The 20658-nt window shown below is 40.7% G+C and overlaps 2 protein-coding genes across 10 annotated transcripts in view; one reads left to right on the top strand and one right to left on the bottom strand.

Annotated features, from left to right (window-relative positions):
* PROSER1 (proline and serine rich 1) overlaps window positions 1-13871 on the bottom strand; it is a 70625-nt gene extending 56754 nt beyond the window's left edge. The window contains exons 1-5 of one of the 3 annotated variants that reach the window (XM_080659395.1): window positions 13755-13871; window positions 9523-9588; window positions 5812-5880; window positions 1852-1946; window positions 772-865 (exon numbers count right to left, since the gene is read on the bottom strand). In XM_080659395.1, coding sequence (XP_080515521.1) covers window positions 772-865; window positions 1852-1946; window positions 5812-5880; window positions 9523-9588; window positions 13755-13799 — 369 coding nt within the window. In that variant the 5' untranslated portion in view covers window positions 13800-13871. Of the gene's footprint in view, window positions 1-771; window positions 866-1851; window positions 1947-5811; window positions 5881-9522; window positions 9589-13754 lie in introns of those variants that run through there. The other 2 variants (XM_080659396.1, XM_080659397.1) reach the window with 2 other exon arrangements.
* Window positions 13872-14594: 723 nt separating this feature from the next.
* Window positions 14595-20658, top strand: part of NHLRC3 (NHL repeat containing 3) — a 150936-nt gene continuing 144872 nt past the window's right edge. For 3 of the 7 annotated variants that reach the window (XM_080659402.1, XM_080659399.1, XM_080659404.1), the window contains exons 1-3: window positions 14595-15233; window positions 16067-16219; window positions 16415-16562. In XM_080659402.1, coding sequence (XP_080515528.1) covers window positions 15150-15233; window positions 16067-16219; window positions 16415-16562 — 385 coding nt within the window. In that variant the 5' untranslated portion in view covers window positions 14595-15149. Of the gene's footprint in view, window positions 15234-15869; window positions 15973-16066; window positions 16220-16414; window positions 16563-20658 lie in introns of all 7 variants that reach the window. The other 4 variants (XM_080659400.1, XM_080659401.1, XM_080659405.1 and 1 more) reach the window with 4 other exon arrangements.

Genomic DNA, 20658 nt, shown 5'->3' with positions numbered 1-20658 from the left:
GGTGTGTGCAAGGAGGCAACATTGTGTCTCTCTCACATAGCTATTTCTCTCTGTCTCTCCCCCTCCCTTCTACTCTCTAAAAATCAATGGGAAAAAATATCCTCAGGTGAGTATTAACAACAACAAAAATGTGGGCTTAAGTATTGCTTCTGCTACAGTAATTTATGAGTAAGGCAAAGTTCTCTACTCTCCCTGTGCTTAGTAAAGGGTGTCAGGATTAATGATTGGGCTGCAAGGCTTAGCCTTCTAATTACTAATTCAGTTTCTAGCCATCAAAATCCTAAGAAGTCACTACCTTATATGACAAATCAAGATTTCTAGGCTTGGGCAAGTACCACTTTTTACCCTCCAAGAGGTTTTAAATTAATAAACTGGGATTTTGCTTTATTGTTCATCTCTTATGAATTTGATTAATATAAGTTTAATAACAAAGCAAATTCAAACAACCAAGTTCCTAAACAGAAAAAATTAAAGACAAAAGCTTGGAGCCATGGTAAAGCTATCAAGGAACTGAGAATAAATGCCCCATGAGGCTCAACCTGAGTGGCCAACTGGCTTCTCATTTTCAAGCTATCTCTTCATCCTCCAGTGTCCCTTTCACTCAGCTCTATTTCTTCTGCATATTCTGTATGAATGTCATCATTAACCCATCACATGGCAGCAGTCAGGTTATTCATCAAAGTTAATATAGGAAAAAGATTAGAACTTATTTCTTCATCAACATTGAAAAAAACCACGGTATCATTTATATAGCAATCTTGAGATAATTACCTGTTCAAGTACTCTCTTACATCGTTTCTTCTCAGACATATTTATCCTGAATAAATCTTCAATGGGACGAGAATTTTGTGCATCAACAATGTTTCTACAAAAGAAATACAATTTAGCTTTTCATTTAAGAACCTGGACAGCATACAGAGGCCTGTTGACCTCTTGTTTACCACACAAATATATATGAGTAAGCTTTTGTCCATGACAGAGAGAGAAAAGTGTGATTAATTAACTGGTGAATATAAATAAAATGTTATATAAAGGTGGTAAATATAATAACTGAGGTTTATCTGGCTACCTCAAAGTAACAAAGTAATGCTATACATAAAATTCACTATTTTGAGATTCTTGAAAATACACCCTCTCAGTGAGTGCTAGGAGAGCTATTACAATAAAACAAACCCCTGTGTTAAATGCATAAAAATCATGATTGATCTAAAGATGAAGTTTTACCTTACGATAAATTTTGTGTTTTATAAATACTGTATATAAGGAATTTAAAAATGCAAGTGCTATAAACAAACAACTTAGAGAATTTTTCATTTATGCAGAAGGGGAGAGTCCCTTTCTCTTTGGGCTTACATTCCTTATAATCATGTATTAAATGCTGTGCTAGGTGCTTTTGCATATCTTATAGTATTTAAAGTTCACACACCCTATTAAGTAGGTGAGGTCCTTATTTTTACAATTGAGGAAAGTAAGATCCAGGAAGAATAAGTACATATAAAGCCAAAAAAAGTTATCAGAATGTGGTAGAATCTATCTAACTATAAATCCTATGACTTAATCAATGAGCCTTTCAAGTTATTCACAGTAGGGAGGCAAAGCAAGTCATTAATATACAGATAAGTCAAAATAAATAAATAAATTCGATAAGCCCCATTATTTTATAAATTATAATCATGTGTAATAAGCACACTAGATATTTTGTTATAAGAATTCAGCATTATGCTTTAGTAGATTTTATTAGAGTTCCATTTACTAATATAATTCTGAGAGATTAACAAACACTGAGTTAAAAGACACTTAAAAAATCCTCCAACTTTCCTCCAATGAAGTAAAAAAAAAAGAAATACTTACGAAGCTAATAGTTCAAGAGCAACTAGTTTGTCTTTACTGAAGGTGAAACAGTTGAGTATTTTGACCACTTCTGTTGGGTGAACAGCCACCATTTTCTATTAATATAAAAATAATTTTAATTTGAACATGAGAAATTTTCAAGCCAGAAAATTTGGGGGAATGAATAACTAGTTAATGTTTGTAATATAAATATTTGAGGAAAACTGCTTACTCAAAAGTAAGCCCTAACTAATATCGGAATTAAACTTCCTTTCAATGTAATTATTTCAAATGAAGATCTAAATTCTCCTATGTCCTCTTTTTTAATCCACATTTCTCAATGTGTTCTTCTATAGAAAAAATAATTTACATGTACTACTTTCCTCCAAAAGGTTGGCCAGACAGGATATTTGCAAATATGGGAGATATATTGCTCAAAAAGGTAAAAAAAAAACTACATTTCTTAAAGTACAAGGTACACCATAATCTGCACTTCCTAAAATGAGGTCCATGGTGCTATTCAGTGTTACTAAAAATGAGTGCTACAGTCAGACCAGTTAGAAAAAGATGGACTAAACAGGTTTCTTGACTGCAGAACTCTTAAGTCTTATGTTAATGTGCATTGTGGCACCCCAAATTTATATGGAATATTACATAACTTATTTGAACAAGGTTCCTTATTTTTGAAGAGCAGGTGGAAGATTTGGCCAATTTAAAGATTTATGTTAACAGTGGAGGAAATCCAAAGCAAAGCCAATGTAATATCACTTAAAATCAACATCCAACAGATTCCTAAATTTCGATAGGTGATTTTTAAATATTTTTATTCATGTACTACCAAAAGAATTTGCATGTTTTTAAATTGACATCTAAAAAATTACCAGAAGTGTAAATATTTGTAAAAGATCGATTTCCTTATTTATAAGTTTACTAGAGGCCTGGTGCACGAATTCGTGCACAGGTAGGGTCCCTTGGCCTGGCCAGAGATCTAGGCCTATCGGGGGGGCCAGCTGGCTGGAGGGGGACCGTGGGAGGTTGTCTGTGGGAGCGCACTGAACACCAGGGGGCAGCTCCTGCATTGAGCACCTGCCCCCTGGTGGTCAGTGCGTGTCATGGCGACTGGTCAAGGGGTCGTTCTGGTCATTCCAGTCAGTCATAACGGTCGCTTAGACTTTTATATGTACTAGAGACGCGGTGCACGAAATTCGTGCACTCAGGGTGAGGGGGGAGTCCCCTCAGCCCGGATTGCAAGTGGGCACAGGCCAGGCCGAAGGACCCCATGGGGGCCAGGAAGGGACGCGGGAAGTTGGCCAGCCAGGGAGGGATTGCGGGAGGGCTCCAAGGTGTGTCCAGCCTGTCTCGCTCAGTCCCGATCGGCCGGACCCCAGCAGCAAACTAACCTACCGGTCGGAGCATCTTCCCCCTGGTGGTCAGTGCATATCACAGCGAGCAGTTGAGCGGCCTTAGCATATGATTAGCATATTACGGTTTGATTGGTTGAATGGCCAACTGGAAGCCTGGACACTTAGCATATTAGGCTTTTGTTATATAGGATAGATTATATATTTGTAAAAAACCTTGGAACTCATATATGAAAATGTATTATGTAACCTAATTGTCAAAATCAGTCTTTCAGACTTAGTCAGAAAAGGTTGGGCTTAATTTAATTCAAATAAATTCATTAAGTTGTGCCTGTGCTAACCTTCTCACCTCTGATTTTTAATTCTAAGGTAAGTAAATAGGCAAGTAGACCTCAGAGCTATGTCATGAATTTGTTAGCTTGATAAAATAAGCAAGGTCCCCGAAAGTATTTCTTACAGAAGCTCTTGCTTTGCTCTCCCTCTCAGGAGGTTGCATTGTCTCTTTGGCCCTTGGGGAAAGATCTTCATCCCTAGATGATGGGTGGCTCGGTAAGATAACCACTTTTTTGTAAGGCAGAAAAAAAAAATTGTTAAAAAGAAGAAGCACTAACAGACTCAGACATTTTCTTAGGCAAATTAGTTTAGGAAGTTAAGAATCTATAGATTTCCTTAACGCTACCTATGCCTGATACTCTACAAAAAACTTCCTATATAGCTAAATTAGAGGCCCGATGCAAGAAATCTGTGCGAGAGTAGGCCTTCCTTCCCCTGGCTGCTGGCACCAGCTTCCCTCTGGCACCTGGGACCCGGGCTTCCCTCCGGCAACTGGGACCTGGGCTTCCCTCTGGCCGCCAGCAGGCACCTGGGACCCAGGCTTTCCTCGCAGCCCTGGCTTCTTGTGGAAGGTTGTCCAGTCTAATTAGCATATTACGCTTTTATTATTATAGATATTATCTAAATTTAGATGCCTCTGTTAATCTAGGCTGTAGAATTGTGCAGTTCACACAGTAGACATTAGGCATGTGTCTGTTTAAATTAAAATTAATTAAAAAAATATATAGTTCCTCAGACAGCCTAGCCGGGTTTTAAGTACTCCAAAAAACATGTAGCCAGTGGTTATTATATTAGACTAGAGGCCCGGTGCAAGAATTCGTGCAAGGGTGGGGTCCTGTCGGCATGCTCCAATGGGCGTCGATCGGGGCCGGGCCGGCAGGGGGAAGGGGAAGTGAGAGGTTGGCCAGCTGGCCCCACCCCCAATCGGGGTGGTGGGAGCCGATCAGGGGCTGGGTTGGTGGGGAGGGAGGGGCTGCAGGAGGTTGGCGGTGCCGATTGGGGCCCTGATCGGGCAGGTTGGCCACCGCAGTGTGCATCATCATGACCTGTACTTCCATCATTCTGGTCGCTTGGCTTTTATATACATAGACTAGTGGCCCGGTGCACAAAATTTGTGCACGGTAGGGGGGTTCCCCTCAGCCCAGCCTGCACCCTCTTTAATCGGGGACCCCTTGGGGGATGTCCGATTGTGGGATCCGGCCTAAACCAGCAGTCAGACATCCCATTGCAATCTGGGACTGCTGCCTCCTAACCGCTCACCTGCCTGCCTGCCTGATCGCCCCTAACTGCCTCTGCCTGCCTGCCTGCCTAATTGCCCCTAACTGCCCTTCCCTGCTGGCCTGATCTCGCCCCCAACTGCCCTCCCCTGCCAGCCTGGTTGTCCCCAACTGCCCTCCCCTGCTGGCCTGATCTTGCCCAGTCTCTGTCTCTCTTTGTTTTTCTCAGCAGTCCTCCAGGGCTCCCTGCCTCCATGTCTCCATCTTCCTCTTTCCTGGCTGGGAGGGGGTGGGGCCAGTGGGGGCCGCTCCACCCTCTTCCCACCCTCCCTTCCATCCAGGCCTCTTCAGGCCCAGTCTGTTTTGTTTCCTCATTCTGAGAGTGGCTCCGGGAGCAAGCTGGGAGGGAGGGAAAGAAAGGGAGAAAAGGCTGTAAGCTGGTGGGTGCTGTGTGTGTCTGTGCGTGTGTGCGGTTGTGAGTGAGTATGAGTGCCGACCCCGCCTCCCCTGTTCCCATCTCCGCTGCCACGGTCCCCACCCACCAGAGCCTGCTGCGCGTGCAGCCTGAGCATGAGGTCGAGCCTCCGGTCGTTGTGGATGTGACGGACCCAGGGTTTTTATATATTAGGATAGTGCCATTATAAAACATTTCTATCATGGTTAAAAGTTCATTTGGACAGTGTTGGTCCAAAGAATGTAAGTTTAAAACGATTTAAATACAGAAGGGTGAAGATATCCAAAAGTAGAAGAAAGTGCATAAAATACTTAGAAATTCAAATTCTACGTTTTGCTTACCTATAAACATTTTCTCCTCCAATCCGCCAATTAAGACTCTATGGTATTTGATCTTAAAATAATGGTGTATAATTTAATAGTACAGTATACATAATTTAAATTTATACTGAGATGTTTTAATTTTTAACAGTTATTTTGAATAATACAAGTAAACTTCAATTTAGGATCGGTTTTTAAAAATACAAACAAATTACAACTTGAGATGGATTATAGAAAATTAGTGGACAATCCAAAATACTTAAATTCTATATTCTAAGGAAAAGTAAGTTACTTACATGTTGTAATGCTTTCATTGCTTTCAACTGAGGCTCAGCCCAGGAGAAGTATCTCAGTAATTCAACCACCTGAAAGTAAATAAGTAATTTAGCTCTAATGACAATGTGTTTGCAAAAATTTCTGCAAGGTTTATTTCAGTATTTTGAATTACTATACAAAATGTTCTGCTGGGCCCAGATGATAAGGGGTAAGCATGGCACCAGAGTTTAGACTGTGTTAATAGAGTAACCACATGCAGCTACTTGAATTCACATAAACTGAAATAATATCAAATAAAAAATTAAGTTCTTTACTGGTAAAAGACATATTTTAAAGTGCTCAATAACCATATGAAGCTGGTAGCTACCATAATGGATAGTAAAGACAGAGAACTTTCCCATCATTGCAGAAAGTCTTACACAGCACTGGTTTAGAAATAAAGAACAATATAAGATACTAGAGGCCCAATGCATGAAATTTGTGCAAGGGGCTCGGTCCCCCGCTGCCGAGGCAGCAGGGGGCATCTGCCTCTGCCTTGGCCCCCGCCTGCCTGCTTCCACCCACCTCTGCCTCTGCCTCAGGGGCTGAGGGCCTCTGCCTCGGCTGTGGCGGCTGGGGGCCTCGGACTCTGCCTCAGCCCCAGCCCATAGCAGCTTGGTACAGAAGGACGTCCGGTCTAATTAGCATATTATGCTTTTATTATTATATATAGAAAAACTAAAATACATAAAGAAAAGGAAGGTTCGAAAAGTACTAGATAGAGACAAAACGTCAACTTATGGCCCTAACCGGTTTGGCTCAGTGGATAGAGCATTGGCCTGCGGACTCAAGGGTCCCAGGTTTGATTCCAGTCAAGGGCATGTACCTTGGTTGCAGGTACATCCCCAGTAAGGGGTGTGCAGGAGGCAGCTGATTGATGTTTCTCTCTCATCAATGTTTTAACTCTCTCTCCCTCTCCCTTCCTCTCTGTAAAAAATCAATAAAATATATATTTTTTAAAAAGTCAACTTGTGGATATCTATATATATAAAAGGCTAAGTATCCGTCCATCCAACCAGTAGCTATGACATGCACTGACCACCAGGGGCAGATGCTCAACGCAAGAGCTGCCACAACGTGCACTGTCCATTTAAAAATAAACAGCACCACAGACCTGGCGCCAACAAACCAACACTCAGCTTCCCCCAAGTGGAACACAGGCCTGCCACCACCCTGGAGCAACACCCCACCAAATCACAGCCAACACTGCCAGGACCCCATGGCGCAAAATGGGCCCACAGCCCAGCCCAGTAACGATGGCTGTGTGCGCCGGGTAATGACATCACGTAACAACACCCAGCTTCCTCTTCCTAGCAACTAGCATGCTTGGAGTTTCTTCAGCCCAGGAACCTGACTTGCTTTATAGCCAGGTGCAAACATTTTACAGTTTAACCAAATGTTTGTGAAGCATTTTCCTGTGCCTCATCTCATTTGATCCTCACAGAAGTCCTGGAGTAGGTAGATAGGAGACTTGGTAGAATCCTATTTTCTTGGTAGAATCCTATTTTCTTTTCATTATCAACACATGAATAGCAATACTAAAATATTTCTTCTAATTAATTTCCTTTCAATGTGCACGAATCTGTGCACTGGGACACTAGTAAAGATATATTTTGAATGGAAATATTTAAAAATTTAATGAAGATTAGTCTTAGTTAATCACAAAAGGGTATTCAATGGTGTGGTTTAGTGTAGGTCCACTATCTTCTACCTTTTACTTGAATCTGGAAGGCATAATATCCATATTTATATCACATATCTATTCCCTAAAAAATGTAAGAATCACCAGGAATACTTCAGCAGCTTCTAAATGGGAGATCATTTTGAGGGAGGCTCTCTCACCCACCATCACTAGTGAATTTCAAACAGATAAGGGTGATATTGTGAGATAGCTAGTAAGAAGTGAGCAAGGCATCAAGTTCAGAATATTACAGTCTCTATATGGTCACTATAACCCTGGTTAAATGCCCCAAGACACTCTTGGGGGGGGGGGGGGGGAAGAACTCAGGAAGAGAGGGTAATAAAATCTGGGTTAATGAATTATATTATTATGAGTTCCTGAAAATATATTGTGGTCTCAATGTGGTATGAGTAGAAGAATAAAAATATTTTTTACTCCTTATAAAGAGATACAAAAATAGAAAATAACTTGTTAAGAGTGTATTATATGGCTTTACTTTATAGGAATGTTTTTACTATATAGTAAGTACTACCTGGCACTTTACCAGTCATAAAACTATACGTATCATGTCTGATATAGGAAGAAAAATCTTTACTATACAAAGTAGCCTTAGAAAGTGGCTTAATAAAATTTTCAATGACTTTAGCAAAGTGGAATAACTACTAAGAGAAGTTTTCTACAAACACTCATTAAATAGGCAGCAACACATGCAAGTCATAAAGTACCTTTTTAGAATTTAGGGGGCAAAACTTCTATAGGCTTAAGCTTCAAGCTTCACGCTTTGAACATCTTGAGAAACAGTTGAAAAGCTGGAACTTTTACTAACTCAATCTACAGATACTACATAGTCTACCTTATTTATGTTCTTATCCTTTCCCACAACCGTTCTCCAGATGTACATTTCTATTTTTGCCCTAGTTTTCTATCAAGTATTTTCTAAATGTTCCTCAGGAATCTGGCCTTTCAATGTACGTGTGTGTATATACACGCATACATATTTTTTAAAATTAGCAAACTCTCCCTAAGGTTAGGTAAAAGATTTTTACTAAACTATCATTGGTCTTCTGGCAGTTATAGAAATTACTTATATTTCACCACTTATTCAAGTTTGCTTTTATAATATGCAGTAAATTTTGCAATTAACTTAAAAATACTACCCAAACATGAGTACATTTATGACTAGAAGTTTATAAATTTACAAGAGGCCCGTTGCATGAAGAGATTAGTGCAATAGGCCTTCCTTCCCTTGGCTTCCAGCACTGGTTTTCCTCCGGCACCCGGGATCCAGGCCTTCGCTCCGGGCCCTCCTTCGTCTTTGCTGCAGACTCAGGCCGGAGTCTGCCATCTTCATCTTCGCTGCAGACTCCAGCCGGTTCGTCTTCGCTGCTTTGCTGCAGACTCCAGCCAGAGGCTGCCATCTTCATCTTCGTGGCAGACTCCAGCCAGAGTCTGCCATCTTCATCTTCGCTGCGGACTCCGGAGTCTGCAGTCTGGTCTTCGCTGCGGCACTCCGCTCCTGTAGATCCCTTCGCCCCCCGCCCTCCCTCTCATAGCAGGTGTCCTGCCCCGCCTGGCCACTCCATGCCTGGAGCAGCTGGGCGTTGCCATCTTTGGCCTTCTAATTTGCATACTCACTCTAATGGGCTGTGGGCGTAGCGGAGGTATGGTCAATTTACATGTTTGTCTATTATTAGGTAAGATGTATGATATTGTGTCCAGAATGACAAATACTTTGAACTGATTTTTTTAAACACTGCATTTTAAAATCATGTTAGCATATTGTGGTGAAAGAGGGTATGTTTATAAAATACCCAAGCTATAAATTCTGTAAAGTTTTCTACTAAAAGTGAAAGTTTCTGAAGTTCCTAAATAAATATAGCAACAACATAAAAGCAATTCTGACTTGATCAGCAGGTAAATAGACATTAACCAGAACATCAGGTAAAAAAAAAAAAAAAGAAAAAGTAAAAAAGAAAGAAAAAGACATTTGATTAAACAAATAGAGGAATACCTGTTCACTAGAGAAATATCCATGAACATATTCAATTGCTTTTAATTTGTATTCTGTCAAAACAGCCTAAGAAAAAGAAAAACAGCATTATTATATGTAAACAGAATAGTAATATGTATACAGCAAAAATATCTAAGCTACTCAAACAGTGGAAATCTTCAGCCCAGCATGCAAAGTCAGCTAAAGTCACTGTGGTGACATGACATTCTATCTTTCCAGGTTCCATGCTTCAAGGGATATACTGAGACAGTAGGAAAACTTTCTGGGCCTCCCTACTTACTCCTACAAAAAAAAGAATTATAACAGATAATAGAAATTATACATAGAATTTATGTACTAGTAAATGTAATTAGATTTTCTAAACATCCCAAATTCAACTAAGTTGTCATTTTTAAGAAGATTAAATGTATCAGATATTACCCAGCCATTAATTATTTATTCAGTACCTATTATGTCAAGGCTTTCAATCTTTCTATGGGGATATGAGAACCCAAGGAGCTAACAGGGGTGGGCAAACTTTTTGACTTGAGGGCCACAATGGGTTCTTAAACTGGACCGGAGGGCCGGAACAAAAGCATGGATGGAGTGTTTGTGTGAACTAATATAAATCAAAGTAAAGGAGCGGAGGGGAGAGCAAGAGAACCGGATAGAACAGCCGAATCTGGCCCGCAGGCCGTAGTTTGCCCAAGGCTGAGCTAGAAGGTTCTGAATTCAATCTATGCACCTGCCAAAAACTGGCAGTGTGGTCTTTGAGAGGAATTTTAATTATCCTGAGCACCTCCTTACCCATAAAATCGAATAGCATTCACTACTCACTTCACAGTTATGATTAAAATAGTCAATAATAGATCTAACATATAATAGGTATTCAGTAAGTGATGGTTCCTATCCTCACGTAGCATCTATCAATGGGAAATTCAGAGGGAAGTCTGGTGGCCTTGACCAGCATTATCTAGAGCTGATTGAAATCAGGTATGCTCTCTTTGCGAGTATTTTCAGTTTATAGATGAAAACACTAGATTACCATAATTTGGTAACTATTAGTCATTAAAAATCAACTAATCCCTTTGCTTTCACGATAAAACAATTGTATTTGTACTTTCCACATTATCTTTTTGCTAGTAGAAAATACTATGGCTAATCAAGTAAGAAAAACATCCAGGGTATAATTTTTATTGAAATGGGGAGGGATAGAAATGTCATTCTGGATAATGTACTCTTGGGAGTTTGATTATCATTATCATTACTGAACACAGTCAAAAGCAAGTTTCTGGACAAAATCATAGATTGTGCTGATGCCAAGACATGTCTCAATTCTTTCATCAGTGCTGGAGAGGCATGGCTGTATCCCCAGGCACAACAGCATAGCACTCTGGAGTCAGACTGCCTTAATTTGAATGCTGGACCACAACACCCTTCCACCCTTTCCCCTTCCCATTTGGATAACTGTGCTAACTAGTTAACCTCACAAAGACTATGTTTGCCATCTGTAAAATGAAGAGTATAGTACCTACACCTCATGGATTGTTAGCAGGTTCAAGTCAAATAGTGCATACAGCGCATGAAGAAAGTGATTAAAACAGGCTTACATAGTAAGTACTCACAATATTATTCTTTCTTTTTGAAGAGCAAATTAAACATTGCCTTTCCCCCTACTATCTTTCTCTTTCCTAATGTCTTTGTACATGCCTTTCTCTCTTACTGACAGTAGTCACAGTCATTATCCTATCTAATAAAAGAGTAATATGCAAATTAACCATCACTTCGCTACACCCACCAGCCACACCCACCAGCCAATCAGGAGCGAATATGCAAATAAGCCCAACCAAGATGGCTACAGCCACAGAGAGCAGGAGGGAGGATTGGGTTTCCCCAGCAATGGAGGAAGCCAAGCTTTCCGCCTGCTCTTGCCAGCCTAGGCCTCCACTCAAGGCTACAAAGTTTCAGTGATAGAAGATACATAAACCCAAACAGAAATGGCGGCAGCCACGGAGCTGGAAAGAGCAGGAGGCTAGGGTTGCCCCTGGTGATGGAGGAAGCCAAGTTTTCCGCACACCCTGGCCAGCCCAGGCCTCCGCTTAAAGCTACAAAGTTTCAATAATAGAAAATACATAAATCCCAATAGAAATGGCTGCCGCCACGGAGCAAGCAGAAGGCTTGGCTCTGCTCCAGGCTACAAAGTTTCAATTGTAGAAGATAAATAAACCCCAGATACCAGGGCCTCTGCTTGGGTCGCGGGGGTGTGTGGCCGGCCTGCAAACCACCACAGGCCCCTCGCCCAGGCCGCCCCATGCCCCAAGGGAACCCCCACCCTGATCCGGGACACCCTTCAGGGCAAACCAGCCAGCCCCCACCCGTGTACCAGGCCTCTACCTAATAAAAGAGTAATATGCAGATTGACCATCACTCCAACACACAAGATGGCTGCCCCCATGTGGTCAAAGATCCTGCCCCATGTGGACACAAGATGGCCACCACAAGATGGGCAGCAAGGGAGGGCAGTTGGGAGGGACCAGGCCTGCAAGGGAGGGCAGTTGGGAGGGACCCAGAGCTGCAGGGGAGAGCAGTTGGGGGGGACCAGGCCTGCAGGGGAGGGCAGTTAGGGGCAAACAGGCTGGCAGGGGAGCAGTTAGGCATCAATCAGGCTGGCAGGGGAGTGGTTAGGGGGTGATCAGGCTGGCGGGCAGAAGTGGTTAGGGGCAATCAGGAAGGCAGGCAGGCGAGCGGTTGGGAGCCAGCAGTCCTGGATTGTGAGAGGGATCCCAGATTGGAGAAGGTGCAGGCTGGGCTGAAGGACACCCCCCCGCCCCAGTGCACGAATTTCGTGCACCAGGCCTCCAGTTACCTGTAAACCTAAGGTGACACTCAGGAAGAGATTACCTGGTTTAAACTGACTTACATTTACAAAGTCTGAGAGTAACTTTAAAAAACCAATAGTAATTCTCATATTTAGATATGCCTATATTTTTATACCATTTTAATAGACTAAGACAATATTGTTGCATCTAATTATTTGGCATAGACAGCAAAAGACATTTTGATTGCAAAACAGAAATAATGACTTAAGTTGCTATCTTGTGTGAACAAGATTTTCATCTTTGAGAAACTTGTTATTCCCTCATTAGTATTTACTGTGTGATCTTTAGGGGGGAGAGAATATGCAAAGTAACACCCTATAGTTTCCAACTGTAGAAATCTACTGGTCTACCTCAATGCATAAATTATTTTCTAATAAACAGTAGTTAAAATACCAGCTCATGAACAAATTGTGGCAAATTCTAAATACAGAGTTAGCAAGCTGACACTTTAATACAAATCTTATTTGGACAAACTGGGTTTGTGAAATCAGAAATTTCATTCAAAAAGGAAGATTCAATATTGCTGAATGTGTAAATTTCACCTCACATACAAATTGGAGAAAGAGAAATGCGTTATAAAGAATGACGAAAAACAACATTTTGCTTTATAGATGATAAAGAAAAACAGCATATCCACAGGCAATTTAATTAATAATTTCATAAGCTGAAACAAATAATAAGCACCAGAGCACACAGTAACAAATCTTTCCAAGTCAATCAAGGGTCTTAAAAGTATGGAAATATGGCGAGTTCTAATGAGAATGTTACAGGAAGTACCTCTAATTCTACTCAGGCAAATTCTTATTTCTGGGTTTGAAGTAGTTATGCTCAAGGCTAAATTTCAATTTTTTTTTGCTGTCAGATTCATTCTGGGAGGTAGGCAATGGTCTCAAAAAGGTGCAAAAACTTGGAAAGCAAGAGAAAAAAGTTTTGGAATTCAAGTCATTGAAGCCCATTCCTAAGGGTATGACTTTAAACTTAATAACACACTTTTCATTAAGGCACAAATTTTGTCCAGCCCAGGCAATATAGTGTGCCAATTCTCAGATTTTAAAAATCAGTCATGGTAATAACAACAATTAAAGGAATGTTCTACATATTTGCTCTAGCTTTCAATGTCTTGTTACTGAAAGATGAGGAAATCGGTTCAGAAATAGTAAATCACAGTAAATCCAAAAGTACAGAGCTATTAATTTCTGTTTGTATCGTGAAATGTATCAACACACAAGGTCCAACACTATATATTGATTAAAATTCCAACCAATTTTGCAATCCTAAAACCCGTATTTTGCACAATCTGCACAGTAGCTCAACGAGAATAAACCATGAGAATTCGTGGCTTATAAAATTATTTAAAGAATAAAATGTAATTACCTTTCTAATTTCATCCAGCACCATTTCAAAGGACTTTTTGTCCATCTTGACTACTCTCGACGTGGTTTTAACAGTTATACTTTCAATTGCAAAACGTTCGTCAGCTCTGAGGTAAAAATGTTTATACTTGAGGAGGAAAAAGACGACAGGAGCAGGAGAAAGGATGAGAAGAGGTAGACTCCTTAAAACTCTGAAAAAATTTCTAAAAATGGAGACTTACAAAGACTTTTTATTTTTTTTCAAAAAGCATCAAGCTTCCCCAGCTTTTAACACAAAGCTTCAGGACACTTTGGAGAAGAACCGGGTCCTTTCTGAGCCCCGCTGATAAACCCGGGTTTCGGCAGCCAGAGCTGAGCGTGGTTTCGGGCAGCCGAAGGACCGGTGCCGCAGGGGGAAGGCCTTGAAGCCGCTTTCCTGAAGCCGCAGGGAGAGCAGTTCCCCAAGCCCCGAGTCCCGCGGGCGGCGAGAAGTACTGGCCTCTCCGCCCGCGCAAACACTTCAGCCGACGGCCCTCACCACCAGGAACCTGGACTCGTGGCCCAGCTTGCGCTCATTCCAGCAGCTCCGAAGGACACTTGGGTTCGCGCAGCCCGGGGTGCGGTAGGCTGGCAGGCTCTTTGTTACCAACTGCCTCAGCTTCTGGGAGCGGGCCGGCGGCCGGAGAGCACCGGGACCCGAGCGAAGCGGGGCACGGTTTTGGGTAGGGGGACTCCGCGTAACAACACGGCTAGGAGCCCTTCCCGATTACCCTTACAGCTCCCACCGGCTCAAGTGGGCCTTCAATGAAACCGCCGCAAGCGAGCAAACTCAAAGCTGGGCCGCTAGTTTAGGCCACTCTTTCCTGAAAGCCAACGGAGGGGTCCTTGTGTGGGAACATAGGTATCCACAACGTATGCCTGAATTCCTCAGAATCAGATGCAGATGACACCCTTCGCACAACCTGGAAGCCATTTTTTGAGGGCCACACCCTATCTTAGGTTTGTGTGTGCTAGCTTCTGATTGGTCAATCTTGATTTCAAAACTATGATCCACTGGTCGTTATGGCAGAGATATGGGCGCCCTTATTTTGGCAGACAGAAGATGTCTTCAGCGTAGGACCGCTTTCCCGGAGGGGAGGGGTTGGGTTGGTCACTGGGTCAGCCCCAGGGCACGTGACATGGGGGCGGGGACGCAGGAAAGCTCCAGGAATCCCAGATCGAGTGCTAATAGTCTTTTGCCGGCTCCGTGCTTCTTTCCGGTTCTCAAACCCCAAGCATCGAGGAAGGGAGATCGGAGATAGGAGCCTGAGCCCGGAGGCCGGGCAGTCTCTGTGTGCTGCAAAGAACCGAGTGGACCTGAGGCTGTCTCAGCTTCCTAACGCCAGCAGAAGCTCCTCGTCGCGCTTCCTGTTTCGTCATGGCGAGATTCTGGCTGTGCGCGAGCGGCACTGTCTTTTTCCTTGCATTTCTGATTTTACATTCGCGCTTTTCTGGCTCTTCGGTGAGTTGAATAGTGAAGAAATTGATGCTTGTGGTGTAGATAGCACTTTTGGGAGGCGATGCTTCCCTCTGCAATGGAGGTGGTGCACTAACTTGTCTCAAACGCGGTGTGGGGTGAGGGTGGTTGAGCGGAACTCCGAGGTGTTGTCTTGTCTCTTAGTTTTAAAATGTTTGTACAGAGGGTTCCTGACTTACGATTTTTCTACTGTGGGATAGTGCACAGGCGATACCATTCAGTAGACACTACTTCCACGGGCTAGCACTGTGCAAGCCTGCTACTCTCTCCTGATGCTAGACAGTTCTCAGCCACACGATCAGGAAGATAAACAGTGGATGCTATACACTGTTGTCAGCTTTCGTGTGTGTGTGGGGGGGGGGGGGGGAGGGATATTGTATTTTTCGGATCCCATCATGTTTATAAACACACATCTGTGTCTTCTGCTTCTGGTGAGAAGAGAAAGGCTTCATGAGATGAAACTCAAGATAATTGCCCAACAGTAGGATAACGTGTGTTCTGAGCACATTTAAAGTAGGCTAGGTGTAGTAATGCTTTTTAAAATTATGATGGACTTATCGGGATATAAATCGAGGAGCATCTATATGTGTGCATTCTCTTCTTTCCCACCTACCACTACAGCCTAAAAGACTTTACAGATTTGTATTTTGGTCGACTTGGTCTTTAAATGTATAAGACCATTCCTTCCCACACATTTCTGACTTCTGTGGATAGAGGTGTCAAGGTATGCTTAGAAAGTAAGCTTTTTTTTTTTTTTTTTTTTTTGCTTTTTCAACCTAGACTGTAAAATGAATCTTCATCTTCTGATTTTATTTAAGGTTTTAAGAGAGTTTATTTTTCAAATTTCGTGGAGAACTGAGGAAATTCTTTACAGGCTGGATGTGGGTTGGCCTAAACATTCAGAGTACTTTACTGGAGCAACATTTTGTGTTGCAGTTGACTCCCTGAATGGACTACTTTACATAGCCCAAGTAAGTAAAATTGGGATTTAGAAAAAAAAAATACACGAATACAAAGGGAGCAACAGCCTGTTTTACTGTACTAAGTCATATATGTTTATAAATGTTAACATTATTTGATTAACCTTTACTTTTTGTTTCTCTCTGCCAAAATAAACATTACTTCCTTAAAACTGACTTTAAGCAATTATTTTTGTATACCTTCAGAGAGGGGATAACATCCAAAAGGTACTAGTGTTCACAGAGGATGGATATTTCCTACGAGCTTGGAATTACACAGTTGACACACCTCATGGTATGTTTGCAGCCAGTACACTGTATGAACAAACCATTTGGATCACGGATGTAGGAAATGGTATGTGTACTAGCATCTATTAAATTAGCTTGTTAAAAATTATATCTTTGCCCATGTTCTTTTCTTTTTTTCTTTTTAATCCCCACTGGAGGATATTTTTCCATTGATTTTTTAGAGAGAGTGGAAAAGAGAGGGAAAGACAGAGAAATATCGTTGTGAGAGAAACACATTCATTGGTTGCCTCCTGCATGAGCAGACCAGGGCCCAGGCCAGAGAGGAGCCTGCAACAAAGTACATGCCCTTGACTGGGATCGAACCCAGGACTCTTAGATATACAAGCCATCGCTCTATGCACTGAGCCAAACTGACTAGGGCACTTTGCATGTTCTTGTTTGCACGTTTTAAAATCAGAGTTGCCGAATCTAATCATGAAATCACATATTATAAAAATATATTATACTTACGGAGAATTAAGACATTTAACAAAGAGGCTATCATTATTATGATCTTTCCTTTAACTTTATAGGAGCCTTTTTAAAATGTATATTTTATTTTTTCAATTGAAGTTTACTTTTAGTTATTATTTTGTATTGATATCAGGTGTACAGCATAGTGATTAGACAATCATATACGTTAAAAATTGTTCATCCTGATATTTCCAGTACCCACCTGGCACTAGACATAGTCAATATTATTGACTATATTCCCTATGCTGTCCTTTACATCCCCGTGACTATTCTGTAACTACCAATTTGTACTTCTTAATTCCTTCACTTCTTTAACCCAGTCCCCCAATCCCCGTCCTTTCTAGAAAACACCAGTTCGGTCTCTGTCTATGACTCTGTTTCAGTTTTGTTTCTTCCTTTATTTTGTTCTTTAGATTCCACATAAAGTGAAATCATATGGTATCTGTCTTTATCTCATTGACATATTTCCCTGTGCATAATACCCTCTATATCCATTCATGCTGTTGCAAATAGTAGGATTTCATTCTTTTTTATGGCCCAGTAATATTTCATTGTGTGTGTGTGTGTGTGTGTGTGTGTATGTGTATGCGTGTGTGTATGTGTGTGTGTGTGTATATATATATATATATATATATATATCACAGCTTTTCTTTTCTTTTTTTCCATATATTTTTATTGATTTCAGAGAGGAACGGAGAGCGTGAGAGAGAGAAAAACATCAATGATGAGACAGAATCATCGATCAGCTGCCTCCTGCACACCCTACACTGGGGATCAAGCCTGCAACCCTGGGCTTGTGCCCTGACCTGCAATCAAAATGTGAGCTCCTGGTTCATACTTCAGTGCTCAACCGCTGAGCAACACCAGCCAGTCATGCACCACAGCTTTTTTATCCACTAGTCTATTGATGAGCATGTGGGTGGTTTTCATATCTTTCATATTGTAAGTAACACTGCAATGAACATAGGGATGCATATATTTTTTTAAAATTAATGTTTTGGGTTTCTTCGGATAAATAACCACAAGTAGAATCACTGGGTCATAAGATAGTTCAATCTTTAATTTTTTCAGGAACCTCCATACTATTTTCTATAGTGGCTGAATCAATCCACATTCCCAACAACAGTGAATGAGGGATCCCTTTTCTCCACAACCTCACTAACACTTTGTTTGTTAACTTATTTATGATAGCCATTCTAATGAGTGTGAGGCAATAACGTGGTTTTAATTTATATTTCTTTGATGATTAGTGACTTTGACCATCTTTTCATATGTGTATTGCCATCTGTCTGTCCTCTTTGGAGATGTGTCTGTTCAGTTCCTCTACCCATTTTTTAATTGGATTGTTTCCTTGGTGGGGAGTAGTATGAGTTCTTTATAAAATTTGGATATTAACCCCATATTGGCTTTATCATTGGCGAATATCTTCCATTCAAGGTTGTCTTTTTTTTTTTTTTTTTTTTTTGGTGGTTTCTGTTGGTCTGCAGAACTTTTTATTTTGATGTAGTCCAAGCATGTCAAACTCGCAGCCCGCAGGCTGCATGAGGCCCACAATGAAATATTTTTGCAGCCCAGTCAATATAATGGTATATAAGAAACATTTTAATAAAAATTTTGTAACTTAATTTTTACAACATCCTGTTATACATAATTATTAATAACAAACTACAACATTCACTAATGATTGATTACTATAATCGTGTTGCATTCAGCACCTTACGGGCAGGCGCACCATTTCTCTCCACTAATACTAGCAGCGAGTATTTTAGCAGCCCATTGCCACGACATTAGTCTTGTACTAACACGTTTGGTATGCTCAAAAGGAAATACTTCGCTTTTGGAAAACAGGAAAAATAGGTTTATTTGTGTTATCTTATTTGTGTAGTTATTCAGCTTCTGGTTAGTTAATATTCAAGAAAAAAATATTAATTTTTATTAAAATGTTCTATTATTTTATGTTAATGATTACTCATTTATTTCAGCCCTTTGTATTCAGCATGTCTCTATAGAAATAAACATGTTTCTATGAAAATTTAAGCTTTTGTTTTTTCGCACCCCACATAAACTTAAACCTTGTTTATTTGGCCCCTGTTAGCCTTTGAGTTTGACATGCTTGATGTAGTCCTATTTGCTTATTTTTTCTTTTGTTTCCCTTTCTTGAGGAGATATATCAGAAAAAATATTGCTAAGGGAAATGCCTAAGATTTTACTTCCTTGTTTTCTTCTGGTAGTTTTATGTTTTTGAGTCTTACATGTAAGTCTTGAATTTATTTTGAGTTTATAGTGTAAGAAGGTGGCCTAGTTTTACTTTTTGCAGATATTTGTCTACTTTTCCCAACACCATTTATTCAACAAACTACCTTTAGCCCATTGTACATTCTTGCCTCCTTTGTCAAATATTATTGACCGTATAGGTGTGGGTTTATTTCTAGGTACTCTATTCTGTTCCTTTTATCTATATGTCTGTTTTTATGCCACTACCATACTGTTTTGATTACTATAGCCCTGTAGTATAGTTTCATGTCAGGTAGTTCAATACCTCTAAAGTTGTTCTTCTTTCTCAGGATTTCTGGGGCTATTTGAGGTCTGTTGTGGTTCCATATCATTTTTGGATTATTTGTTCTAGTACTGTGAAATATGCCTTCACCACACTATTGTCTGTGTCATATATGCATATATAAGTTCCCTGAATAAACACTCCCTGCTCACACTCCCACCCCCTGCCTTCCCTCTGAAATTTGTCAGTCTGTATCATGTATCTGGATCTATTTTGGTCATTAGTTTATTCTGTTCACTAGATTCTACTATGAGTGCGATCATGTGATACTTACCTTTCTCTGACTGGCTTAATTCACTTAGCATAATGCTCTCCAGTTCCATCCGTGCTATTGTAAATGGTAAAAGTTCCTTCTTATTTATAGCGGCATAGTATTCATTGTGTAGATGTACCACAGTTTTTTAATCCACTCATCTGCTGATGGGCACTTAGGCTGTTTCCAAATCTTAGCTTTTGTAAATTGTGCTGCTATGAACATAAGGGTTCATAAATCCTTTCTGATTGGTGTTTCTGGTTTCTTGGGATATAGTCCTAGAAGTGGGATCACTGGGTCAAATGGGAGTTCCATTTTTAACTTTTTGAAGACACTACATATTGTATTCCACAGTGGCTGTACCAGTCTGCATTCCCACCAGCAGTAGAGGAGGGTTCCTTTTTCTCCACATCCTTGCCAGCACTTGTCCTTTGTTGATTTGTTGATGATAGCCAAGCTGACAGGTGTGAGATGGTATCTCATTGTTGTTTTGATTTGCATCTTTGAGCATGTTTTCATATGTCTCTGGGACTTCTGTATGTCCTTTTTCAAAAAGTGTCTATTTAAATCCATTGACCATTTTTTGATTGGATTGTTTATCTTCCTTTTATTAAGTTGTATGAGTTCCCTGTAAATTTTGGAGATTAAACCCTTATCAGAAATATTATTGGCAAATATGTTCTTCCATGCAGTGGGATTTCTTGTTGGTTTCTTGATGGTTTCTTTTGCTCTGCAGAAGCTTTTTATTTTGATATAGTCCCATTTGGTTATTTTCTCCTTAGTCTCCATTGCCCTAGGAGCTGTGTCTGTAAAGATACTGCTACAACATATGTCTGCAGTTTTGCTGCCTATGGAGTCTTATAGGGTTTTTATGGTTTC

The sequence above is a fragment of the Plecotus auritus genome, assembly GCF_963455305.1.
Source record: "Plecotus auritus genome assembly, chromosome: 3".
Classification (NCBI taxonomy): Eukaryota; Metazoa; Chordata; class Mammalia; order Chiroptera; family Vespertilionidae; genus Plecotus; species Plecotus auritus.
The sequence above is the reverse complement of the archived record's forward strand: the minus strand, read 5'-3'. Positions and strand labels throughout refer to the sequence as shown.